General features: G+C 43.1%; 1 protein-coding gene across 7 annotated transcripts in view; it reads right to left on the bottom strand.

Annotated features, from left to right (window-relative positions):
• Positions 1-1,941: 1,941 nt before the first annotated feature.
• PGBD2 (piggyBac transposable element derived 2) overlaps positions 1,942-12,725 on the bottom strand; it is a 33,653-nt gene continuing 22,869 nt past the window's right edge. For 4 of the 7 annotated variants that reach the window (XM_070586808.1, XM_070586811.1, XM_070586810.1 and 1 more), the window contains 2 exons: positions 7,390-7,453; positions 1,942-4,406 (listed from right to left, as the gene is read on the bottom strand). In XM_070586808.1, the coding sequence (XP_070442909.1) occupies positions 2,645-4,406; positions 7,390-7,453 (1,826 nt within the window). In that variant the 3' untranslated portion in view covers positions 1,942-2,644. Of the gene's footprint in view, positions 4,407-7,355; positions 7,454-12,725 lie in introns of all 7 variants that reach the window. The other 3 variants (XM_070586812.1, XM_070586814.1, XM_070586813.1) reach the window with 1 other exon arrangement.

The following is a 12,725-nucleotide window of genomic DNA, read 5'->3' as shown; positions in this document are numbered from 1 at the left end:
CTTGTAGGGTTAGTGACCGCCCATAGTTTCATTTGGTACCTTAAAATCTTCCTCTGAGAATATGCCAGCATGGAATGTCATCTGGCCTTGACAGCCAGCTATGATCCTTGATACTGTCTACACAGTCTTCTACCGAATGTTAGTTTTGGCTTGAGTTAGTGGCCTGGGGAAAACTGCACAGTCCCGCATCTGTTTTTACAACCTGTAACTATATATCTTTCCCAGTGGCAGTATTTTCTTTAGCTCTTAAGGCAGGAGTCACAATTGGCCATTCTGTAGTTTCTGGAAGCTTTACAGACTGTTTTCACAATCATTTCAACTAATTCCTTTGGACTATCAGTAAGGTAAAAAATAGCTGGTAAGTATCTAATATTTACGGATCATGATGATGCAGGGGACGAAAACTGAAAAGCAGAAAGAAATTTGCTCAACAATTTCTTCTTAGAACAAACATTTTAAAGTGACCAGGCTAGATTTCTAAAGATGGAAATGATGTACCAAAAGTATGAACACTTTTTTAACGTACATTTGGAAAATATTTTGGACCTACAAAAAGGTTGTAACAGTACGCACCGTTCCTTTTATCCATCTTCCCCAAATGCTGACATTTTGCATAACCACAGAACAGTTGTCGAACGCAGAAAATTAATATTTATAAAATAAAATTAATAAACCTACAGACCTTATTCAAGTTTCATCAGTTGCACCATTAATGTCCTTTTTTGAAATCTTTTTTGTGGAACCTGGGCCAGGATCACACATTGCATTTTGTCATACTCCTTGGTCTCATCTAATCTTGGATAGTTCCTCATTCTTATTGCCTTCTACAGCCTTAACACTTTCAAAGGGTATTAGCCAACTGTTTTTGTGGAACGTCCCTCAGTTTGGATCTCTCATGTTTTCCCATGATTTGGAATTCAGATTGCATCTTCTGGGCAGGAACACCACGGTGCACCATACTTGGGGTTGGGATGAACATCTGTCGTCTATAGGTCTCGTCATTGGTGATATTCACTTTGATTGCTTGGTTGAGGTGGTGTCTGCCTGATTTATCCAGAGGAGTTACTGTTTATTCCTTTTGTAACTGAGGGGTATCTTGAGGAAATGCTTTGCCCCACTAAGTTTAGCAGCCACTGATACTTCTTGCTGCAAAATTACTACTGTGGTGTTTTCCAAAAGTATTTTATTTCCATCCTTCCTTCTACATTTATTAATTGGGATTCTACTGAAGGGAGGATCTACCCCTTCTCCCCTTTTATATATTTATATCACTATGGACTAAACATATGCTTTATTCTCTGGATATGAACATTTTTTAAGATTTTGGATGGACCTTAAATTGTCAGAAAGGTTGCACAGATTTACACTGCTTCAGGTAATGCATGATTCTGCCACCTTTCTACACCCACACCAACAGTAATAAGTACAAATAACAAATTAGTTTGATTAAAAGAGGGGATCTAGTAATTGCTTCTCTTGGCATCTTACTACCACCAGAGAGGAGCCTCTTACACATGTTCACTGTTCATTTGTTTTTTATCTTCCATCTTTCGTCTTTTCATGTAACATTGTACATTTTACCCTTACCATCCATGTGTTTATGAGATCTTTATTCACTGAGGATACTATTACAAATGTAATAATGTGGAATATAGTTTCTCAAATTCTTTGCATTTTAACTTTAATAATGACTATCAATTTTACACTTTATATAGTTAAATATATTGTTGTGGTCCTCTTTAATAGTGCTGTACTAGAAAGTTCTTTCCCAAATAAAGAGAAGATATTCAACATATTGTCTTAGATTTCTGATAGGTCCAAATTTTTACATGTTTTTCTTTTATTCTGGATTATATTCCACTAGCCTTTCCAAAATAAAATTTTTTCTTTGTTTCAATACTTTCCCCCAAAGTTCAGGAATTTATAGAGACAGAATCTAAATCAGTGGGAAAATACATATAACTTTTAATACAAAATGCTGACCTATCCATTTGGAGGAAAAACCAGATCCTTACACCACACTCTTTATAAAAATGGATTCCACATGGATACACGGGTATTAGGAAAATATTTTTATCAAGAAAATACAAACTCTACAAATCCAGTTGTCTGGATAAACACAAGGCAGATTATCTGTTCCTGGACAATTTGCTAACATTGGATTAAACTGAAGTAAATGATTAAGATACTTTCATCATACTGATACAACATTTATATACTAATGCCTATGTCTTAGATTACAATTGATAACATACAACTGTAAAATCTCTTTACTGTTCACCAAAGTTTCCTAAAGTTTCTGGTTACACTTGATTGTCCTTACTAGGACTCAGCTATACCTCAAAGCAAGATTTTTATTTGAGTAAAAAGGGGCTATAAGTTGAAACAAATAACAGAATAAAATACAGATTTACAAACATTTACAATTACTAATATAAATATTATATTAACTTGTCGTAACAGAAGACAATAAAAAGATAATTGTAACGGAGTTGGGGAGAAAATACAAGATCGAATCATCAGGGATTCAGGTCTCTTTTTTCCAACACAACAAAATTCAAGTGCTCCAACTACTATATGTAATTAGCTGTAAATATCTCATTATAAACCAAACATTCACAGGGCTCCCTCTGCCCAGTGGGAATCACCGGATGTGGTACTCCCTGAAGCACTTAGCATGGACGCCCTTCTGGCACTTCTCACAGCGGGTGTTGGTCTGCGAGTGGCAGAGGGCACACCGGGTCCTCTTGTCTTGGTGGACGATCCAGTGCCCAATCATGTCAAAGCGACTCTCGGTTTCCAGCCTCCTGCTTCGCCTCCCTTGGGATGACGTGTCAGCATTGCTCTCCAGGTACACACAGGCCACATATCTCCGGAAGGCCAGAAGGTCCACCTGGGCATCGTGGCTGCAGATCCTGTGCAGCTGCCACGCGTTGTTAAGGGCAGCGTCAATGATGTAGCCAATGAAGCTTGAGTACCACTTCATGCCACGGATCTTCACCTTGTACTTGGCAATGTTCTGGTCCATCCGGCCAACACCCCCCACCTTCTCCTGGTACAGTCTCACCAGGGACGGCTGATGGACCTGGGTCCGTGTTTTGGCTGCTCCTGAGTGATGACTGGTCAGCCCCACCGGCTCTATGCCTATGGCATTGGAGCAGATGTTGACCACACTGCTATCATGCCAGCGGCACACGATGATCTCCTCTCTCTCGTCAACTTTGTAATCAAATGAACCCCTTTTCATTTTCTTCAGTTCTTTGGGATCTTTGAGGGGACACCGCTCAGTCCTGTACTCACAAACAGTTCCCGTGGCCTTCACCCCCTTTTTCCTCAAAACAGACATCAGTTTGACACTTGTAAAAGCCTTGTCAAAAAATATGTGGTATGGCAGACAGCCACGCTCCTGCAGCGCATCCACAAACTTTACCACCATGCTGCCTCCTAGGTCCAGGCCCCTGTCTGGCTTAGTGAACAGCGTGCCTTGCGAGGGCTCGAACCATACCAAATATCCCCTGCTGGTCGTCCCACACCAGATCTTATAGCCCAGCCGCAAAGCCTTCCCCACAGGCAGCTGCTTGGACCCCCGGTGTCCAAAGTACTCACACATGGACTCGCCAAAGCTGTAGAACTCCTCCAAGGGCGCGTGCTTCTGGAAATTGCGGTTCAGCCGCACAATGAGAGGCCTGACCTTGGCAAACCTATCGCTTTCATCCAGCTTGCTGTTATCTGCAAAATGCAGGTATGAGAAGATCAGTTCGAATCTGTCCCTTCTAATTGCATCGGCCACAAGATGATGATGTGAATCAGGAGATGTTTCCCAAAACATCCTTCTCCTCGGATAGGAGATATACCCACTTAAAATCAAAATGCCCAAAACACACTTCAATTCCTGGGCTGTGAGACCCAGGTTGACGTTTTTCTGCCAAGCGTAACGATTGGTTTCATTAACAATGAAAGTAATTGTTCCTTCATCAAAAAACAATTCAAAGAGGCCTACAGGACTCAGTTCTTGGCTTTTGAGATCCTCCATATGAGGATCCGATGCTGTCCAATTGCTGAAGTCTGGTCGGATATCTCTTTTGGTCCAGACACGCTGAGGTGCCACTCCTGCTTTCCACCTCTTCGTGGCTGGCTGCAGCTGCAGGTCATCCTCCTCCTCCTCAGTGCTGGAGTCCTCAGGCACAACAGAGGCATGCAGCACAGTGCCGGGAAGGTGGGCCCCTCGCTGGCCATCTTCATCACCTGAGTCCTCATCAGTGAAGTCACCTGCAGCATTATCAGGCGGTACAATGAAGATCTCCTCCTTGCTGCAACCGGACTCCTCCTCCTCCAGAGCATTCAGAACCTCAAGCAGCTTCATGGACTTCAGCTTCGAGCCGGCACATCTCCTGGCAGTGAGGACGCTGCAATGACAAGAAACGGAATGGGGAGAGGCCATGAAAGAGAGCCAGTGATTCAGCAGAAAACCCCGTTAAAACACTGCCTGAGAGGCAGGGACTCCCGCTGCAAAAGCATCTCAGACCCGGCCTCATTAGGCACAGTGCAAGATAAGTGAATTTTTCAGACAAACACAAATGCAGATGTATTTTAATGTTGGGAGGCATTCTAAAGAGGCATTCCATTCTTCCTTTCCCGCTTAAATAAAGTATTCTGAATAGAGGATCCCCTCTAGTGATGAATCCAGGTGCCACTGTCATCACCCAGATAACGGTAACTACTGATGACCTAAGACCAACAAATAGCCAGTTATTTTGCCAGCAGGATGGGTTTCTACAGGAACAGCAAAGAACTGCAATTTGGGACATGCAGTCTGTGGCAAACCACATGCAAGTCCAGCAAAACAATGGAGAAAAACGTTCTTTTATGAATTGGGAGGGGTTGCTGTAAATGAAGAGTCCACTGGAACAGACTGGGAGTTCAAAGTGTAGCGTCTTTTCATTGGCTGAGTTACGGCAGTCTCCCACTGGCTGAGCTGTTGCTGGGCAAGAAGGAATTTCTTCCTTCCTTCTGCTAGAGTAGTAAGTAGTATCAGTCCCTACTGGAGACACAAGGCACAGTCTCTTCCTGTTGGGGTCTGTAGCATGCATTGAGTGGCTCGTACATAAGAGTTCTCTCTTCTGGCCTCCTGACTCCAATTTATTTATTTATTACTTTTTCTCCCCAAATCCCCCCAGTACATAGTTGTGTACTTTAGCTGTGGGTCCTTCTAGTTGTGGCATGTGGGACCACCTCAACATGGCCTGATGAGCAGTGCCATGTCTGCGCCCAGGATCTGAACCAGCGAATCCCTGGGCTGCTGAAGCGGAGCGCATGAACTTACCACTCGGCCACAGGGCTGGGCCCCCGACTCCATTTTAAATGAGGTTTCTGTTTATTAATTTTCACACCACTGATAGGAAGTCTGGGCCACTCGAGTACACCTACCGATGTCCCCTGACTCAGGGGCTCCAGCTCTGTTTTCATGCTTCTGACCTACTTATCTTTTCCCTTTCTCTTATTCATTTGGCAAATATAAGTTTCCTCACTTCTCAAATTTTCAAACTCTCCCTACTTGAACTCACTACCCAAATTCAGGACCTGAAGAGATTCAGACAGATTTTCAGATGGCTCCATCAATATCTGATATCTTATTGCATACCAAGTGCAATTCAGGAGGCAAACAGATTTGGAAACATGGAAACCCTACTATTACAACTTTCCCTGTCCACATGGCAACCAAATGGATGGCAAGAGATACTTGTATTTAATGAGCACCAACCACGAGCAGGGGAGGCCCAGGGAATGCCCAGGGGCTGGCACTGGGCACACTCCACTCCCTACCTGCACAGCACTTCTTCTAACTGCAGGAGACAGACGATAGATCAAAAAACAAGTAGCTAGGCAGGACAGCATCAGATAGCGAGGAGGGCCACCCTGGACAAGGGACAGAGACTGCAGTGAAGGCGCAGGACTAGGGTGCTGTTTCAGATGATGATGAGCGAAGGCTCACAGGGCAGACAGCCCGAAAGTGAGGGAACGAACCCTGCAGACAGCTGGAGACAGTGTGCCCCAAGCAAAGAGAAAAAACTACAGGCACAAGGGCCTGAGCCTGAAGGGACTTGGTATCTGTGAACAGTAAGGATGCCAGTAAAGCTGCAGATGCAGTGGGGGAGCAGAGCAGAGCAGAGCAGAAGTGGCCGAGATTGGGCCCCAGAGGGCTCCAGACGCCTTGATGAGGACTTCTGGTTGTGTTCAGCTATCACAGGAAGTCCTCCAGGGAGATGGAGCAGGGCAGTGAAGGGTCAGATACGTCACTCTGATTGTCAGAACGGACTGGACGGGGAAAGCAGGCACTACTACTGCTCTGTGCCCCTCTCTGAGCCCGACCTGTATGTCAGAAGAGCCCCAGCCAGGGAGGACACAGGTCTTACCACAGAGACTACTGCCTGTGGACCTAGCCTTAGACTCTGGAGTTCAGGTTGCATTCGAGGTTCACTCCAACCTCACCTCCTGGACACTGACTCTGCCAGCCCTGTGCTAGAGGCTAAGGTGGAGGAGGTCTGATTCTGGAGAGGTAAGGTACTCCTCAGGCTCTGCATGGGCCAGGAAGAGAGCCCAGCCTTTGAGAGAGAGGAAACCCAAAGCCCTCCCCATGGACCTTGGACTAAGACAGGTTCTTAGAGGACAGCAGCCATTTTCACGGCTCCCCCAGCCTTGCTTGGTTCATATCCAGGCCTGCCAAGCCAGGGTCTCTGCTAGCCTCACCACTCGAGTTGCTCTTCATCAGCAGGCCTTCACGCCTTCTGTACGTTGCTGTGCAATCCCTTGTCATGAGAAAGCCTGCAGGGACTGAGGCAGCCCTAGGGGCAACTGTCTTGTGTCTTAAAAATGAAGAAAGTGGGGCCAGCCCAGTATCACAGGTTTAAGTTCGCATGTTCTGCTTTGGTGGCCTGGGGTTCACCAGTTCGGATCCTGGGTGCGGACCTAAGCACTGCTTGTCAAGCCATGCTGTGGCAGGCGTCCCACATATAAAGTAGAGGAAGATGGGCATGGATGTCAGCTCAGGGCCAGTTTTACCCAGCAAAACGAGGGGGACTGGTGGCAGATGTTAGCTCAGGGCTAATCTTCCTCAAAAAATAAAACAAAGGAGGAAAGTAAATCACATTTTTAGATGAAGTGTAGACACTGAAGCTACACAGCTATACCCACACCACACATACTCCCTTGTCTGCCTCACCTTTTCTCTAATTTTCTCCTTTGTCTCCTTGCTCTTTCTCCTTTTTGCTTCCTAGAGACCAAGTGCTTACTGAGACCAGCAAGACTAAGAGAAAAAGTGTCCTGGCTTGGCCTTCCAAAAACAGAAGAGTAATTACCTGCAGAAAGCCTGTCATCAAACAGCACCCCTACCTTGAGGTGGAAGCCATGATGAACTGGGGACATGGGGTTGTCTCTAAGCGCAGAGTCGGAGAATCTGTAAGACAATGGGAGTCAATTTTAAAAAGGATCTTCTCTACCATTTACAGGGAAAACATCTCTGGCTTATGGTTCACCAGCAGCCAGAGGGAAATGGATTGAACACACACAGGAAATGGTTATCAAGTTGACCGGCTGGTCAGAGAGAAAAAGAACAAGCTCCCCATCCCACACCTCGCAACAAACTTCATCACAGGCACAGTCGCCTACCCTCAGAACCACTGGCAGTTTGGGTTGGCTGAGTCTTTGTTGTGTGGGGCTGTCCTGTGTATCATGGGATGTTTAACAGCTCCCAGGCCTCTGCCCACTAGATACTAGTAGAACACCCACCCCCTAGTTGTGAAAGCCAAAAATGTTTCCAGACATTGCAAAGTGCCCACAGGAGGCAAGTCATCCTTTGTTGACAGCTACTCTTTAAGATCAGTGCTACCAACAGAACTTACTCTGAATATTTTGTACCAACACTGTCTAATATGGTAGATATAAGCCACGTGTAGTTATTAAGCATTCGCTATTTGGCTAGTGTGACAGAGAAACTGACTTTTTAATTTTGTATAATTTTAATTAATTTTAACTTAAATAGTCACATGTGGCTGGCTGATGGCTACTGTCTGAGATGGTGACATCCTAGACATATTAAGAACTAATTGAGAAAAAGCAAAACTTTTAAAGTATATTAAAGACCACAGAATAGGGAAGCCTTCTGTGTAGACAACACAGACTTAAAGGAAAATGAATAAATTTAACCATATCAAACTTCTAACAAATCTATAGTAGGCAGCTTCTCCGATAGCCCCCAAAGATCCCTACCTCCTGGTAGTCATGCCCTGTGTGCAATCTTCTCCCCTTGAGTGGGGTGGACCTTGTGACTTACTTCTAACAAACAAAATATGGTGAAAGTGATGAGATGTCTCTTCTGAGATTACACTACAAACAGACTAGGACTTCCATCTTGTGCACGCTCTCTCTGTTGCTCTCTCATTCACTGACTCCAAAGAAAGCCAGCTACAATATTCTCAGTTATCCAAGGGAAAGGCCCATGAGGCAAGGAACTCAGGGAGTTCCCTGGCCCACCACCAGAGGGAACTGAGCCCTGAGTCCAACCACCCACAATGAACTGAATCCTGAGGAACACCCCTCGCAGTCAAGCCGTCTGATGAGACCACAGCCCCTGCTGACAGTCTGACTGCAACATAAGACCCTACGCCACAGGAAGTCAGCTAAATCATAGCTGGGTTCCTAACTGGCAGAAAACTTAAAGATAATAAATGTCTGTCATTTTAAGCTTCTTTGTTGTGGGATAATTTGTGATGCAGTAACAGATAACTAATGTAATATTTACACAACAAAGCACCAAAATCAAAAGTCAAAGCCATAGCGGTCAGAAGATACTCACAATGCCTATAGCTAGCAAAGAGCCGGTATCCAGAATATATAAAGAACGCCCACAAAACAATGAGAAAAAGATAAACAATCCTAATAGGCAAATTAATTTGTTAGCTACCTTTTGCCCTGAGGAGCTCTCATGAACCCTAGTGATACTGAGCTTCTATTTCTGAGGATTACATGGAATTTAAAGTCTAGAGGAGAGTAGAAACAGACTTAAATAAAGGGTTAATGAAACAGGACTACATTAAGACCCTGCCAAAGAGCTACACTTAGGATATAAAGATAAATGATAAATAATCCCATTGTGAGGGCCCACCCCGTGGCCTAGTGGTTGAACTTGGTGTGCTCTGCTTCGGTGGCCCAGGTTCAGTTTCCAGGCACAGACCTATAATAGTCGTCGGTGGCCATGCTGTGGTGGCGACCCACATACAAAATTGAAGAAGACTGGCACAGGTGTTAGCTCAGGGTAAATCTTCCTCGAACAAAAAGAGAATGATTGGCAACAGATCTTAGCTCAGGGTGACTCTTCCTCAGGAGGAAAAAAAAAAAAAAGATAATCCCATTCTGTATAAGTGGTCACACAGTAAACATGCTGACTTAACCTTAGCACTGCATAGAGAGGTGAGGGGGGCCAGATCTCCTAAGAATTTGTAACCAGGAACATTTATGAGGTCAATTCACATTTCTTAGTAGTCCCAATAACCTCAAGTGAAAATGTGAACTGAAAATGACCACTGGTAATGCCCTCCAGGGGAATAGTGGAAACAAACAAAACCTCTCAAGAGGACTATATCCTAAACAAAACTTCAAGGAACTCCACTGATAACAGTTCCAAAGAACATGAACTGACAACCTTGAAAAAAAAAATCACAAAATAACCAAGGGAACAAAGCACCATGAATAGGAGCCAGCAGAAACAAGACACAGCAGAATCAGACTCACGGACTCTAGATACTGTAAATACCAGAAAAATAATACAAAATAAGCACACTTAATAAGTCGAAAGAAACAGATGAACAAGAAACAAGGAATTTTAAATGAAATAAAAGATCTACTAGAATTAAAAAGGACAAAATAAAAATTTAAAAAGGAAAAAGCCAAAAACAAATAAGAACAATACAGCAAAAATGAAAATAAACAAAAAAGACCTCCCCCAAGAAATGAAAAGGAAATAAAAACCAAATAACAAAAAAACACCAAAATACCAAATAATCAATACCAAACAAACAAAAAAGAGAAACCAATAAAAACAAAAGCCAAATCAAAATTTAAAAATACATAACAGCATATTGGGGCTGGCCCCGTGGCCGAGTGGTTAAGTTCGCGCGCTCCGCTGCAGGCGGCCCAGTGTTTCGTTGGTTCGAATCCTGGGCGCGAACATGGCACTGCTCATCAAACCACACTGAGGCAGCGTCCCACATGCCACAACTAGAAGGACCCACAACGAAGAACACACAACTATGTACTGGGGGGCTTTGGGAAGAAAAAGGAAAAATAATAAAAAATTAAAAAATCTTTAAAAAAAATACATAACAGCATATTAAAAAATCAAAAACAAGAGTGACATGGGCAAAACAAAGGACTAGAAAGTTCCAAGATCTCACCCCGACATCAAACTGAAAAAACCACCATAAACTGTCTAAACCAAACTTGTAGGAGCTCTGAAAACAGTCAAAGGTTTATAGCAACCAGCAAACGTTCAATCAATAAAAAGCCATCTTGGCACTTACCGGGCAGGAAAACTACTTTGTAGCCCACCCACTGCTGACTACAGCCTTCAGCCTCCAGGACCAGGAAATCTAACCAGAGCACAGGCACACTTACAGTGACACAAGAGCAGAAAGCACAACTCTGTCTACATAGCGAAACTGGTAGCTGCATCTGGCCAAGTAATTCAGTGCATGGTTCTACCTGATTTGGGTCCCCAGACAATAAGCTATGATTGGGCCCATTCTGCTGCCTCACTCAAGTAGGAAAGCTAATTCATACCCCTGCTTATTGTCAAGTACAGTACCCACTCCCAACTATCTAAGAAGCCTGACTGGAGAACCCAGGAAACCATGGAGCCCATCTACAGCCTCACTTGGACCAAGAACCAGGCCAGCAGTCCTATCCAACTGTCCTCAGCCAGCAGTACTCCCCATCTCCTGACCTCAGAGCTCAGGCAGTGGCCTTACCCAAAAATAGACCCTGATAGCCAGCCCCAGCTGCCCAAGGATGCTACCAGCTAACATGTCCATAACCCCAAGATGACCTAAGTGTAAACGGCAGATGCTGTCAAAGTAAACTGGTAACGTGTGGAAGAGGAGACCACATACTCAAATGCATAGACATCAACTTAGGGAAGCAAGGATGACAAAGAATCAGATAAACACAATATCACCAGAGGAAACTAATAATGCTACAATAACACACCCTAAACAAATGTAAATCTATGAGTTGTCAGACAAAAAATTCAGAATAATCCCCTTAAAGAAGTTTAATGAATTACAAGAACACAAAGACAGACAAATAAACAAAATTAGGAAAACAACACATGAACAAAATGAGAAGCTGGACAAAGAAATAGGAACCATCAAACAAACAAACAAACAAAAATCCCACAGCTGAAGAATACAATAAATGAACTAAAGAATTCAACAGAAAGCTTCAACAGCAGCCTTAACCATGAAGAAGAAAGAAACAACTACCTAGAAGACAGGCATTGACATTATCCAATCAGAGAAGAAACAAGAAAAAGGAATGAAAAAGAGTGAAGAAAGTCTACAGGATTTACAAGACACCATCTTATGGGAACCCCAAAAGGAGAAGAGAAAGAGAAAAGGGAGAGAAAGTACATTTACAGCAATAAAGGCAGAAACCTTTCCAAACCTGTGGATAGAAATAGATATCCAGATCTAAGAAGCCCAAAGGACCTCTAATAGGTTGAGCCTGAATAGGACTACACCAAGACACATAATAATTAAATTATCAAAAGTCAAAGTCAAAGAGAATTTTGAAATCAGCAAGAGAAAAGAGAAAAGTTACCTACAAGGGAGCCTTCATAAGACTAAAGGCAGATTTCTCTACAGAAACGATTCAGGCCAGAAGAGAATGGGATATATTTAAAATATTCAAAGAAAAAACTGTCAACCAAAAATACTATACCTGGCAAAACTGTCCTTCAGAAATGAAGGAGATATAAAGACTTTATCAAACAAGCAAAAGCTACGGAGGTTCATCACCACTAGATCTGCCTGACAAGAGATGTTAAAGGTAGTTCTTCAAGTAGAAGTAAAAGCATACTAAGTAACATCACAAAAACATATGAAGATAATGTAAAACTCACCATAATGGTGATTATATAGTCAAAGGTCAGATTCTCTAATATGTTAATTGTAGTACATAATTCACTTACAACTCCAGTTTAAGAGTTAAATAAACAAATGTACTGGGGACCAGCCCCATGGCCTAGTGGTTAAGTTTGGCACCCTCCGCTTTGGTGGTCCGGGTTGGAACCTAAACCATTCATCAGTGGCTATGCTGTGGCAGCAACCCACATACAAAATAGAGGAAGACTGGCACAGAAGTTAGCTCAGAGTGAATCTTCCTCAAGCAAAAAGAGGAAGATTGGCAACAGACATTAGCTCATTGCAAATCTTCCTCACCAAAAAAAATAGTATTAAAATAACCCATAACTACAATAATCTGTTCATTGGATACACACATAACAAATAAGTAAACTGTAACATCAATAATCTAAAATGTGAGGAGAGGAGAAATAAAAATGTAAAGTTTAGGAATGCTATCAAACTTAAATTGTTAGTTTAAAATAAGGAGTTATAATTTTAAGATATTTTATGTAAGCCTCATGGTAACAACAAAGAAAAACCTACAGTAGT

The sequence above is a fragment of the Equus przewalskii genome, chromosome 20, assembly GCF_037783145.1.
Source record: "Equus przewalskii isolate Varuska chromosome 20, EquPr2, whole genome shotgun sequence".
NCBI classification, from domain to species: Eukaryota; Metazoa; Chordata; class Mammalia; order Perissodactyla; family Equidae; genus Equus; species Equus przewalskii.
Note: the sequence above shows the minus strand (reverse complement) of the source record. Positions and strands in the feature narration are given on the sequence as shown.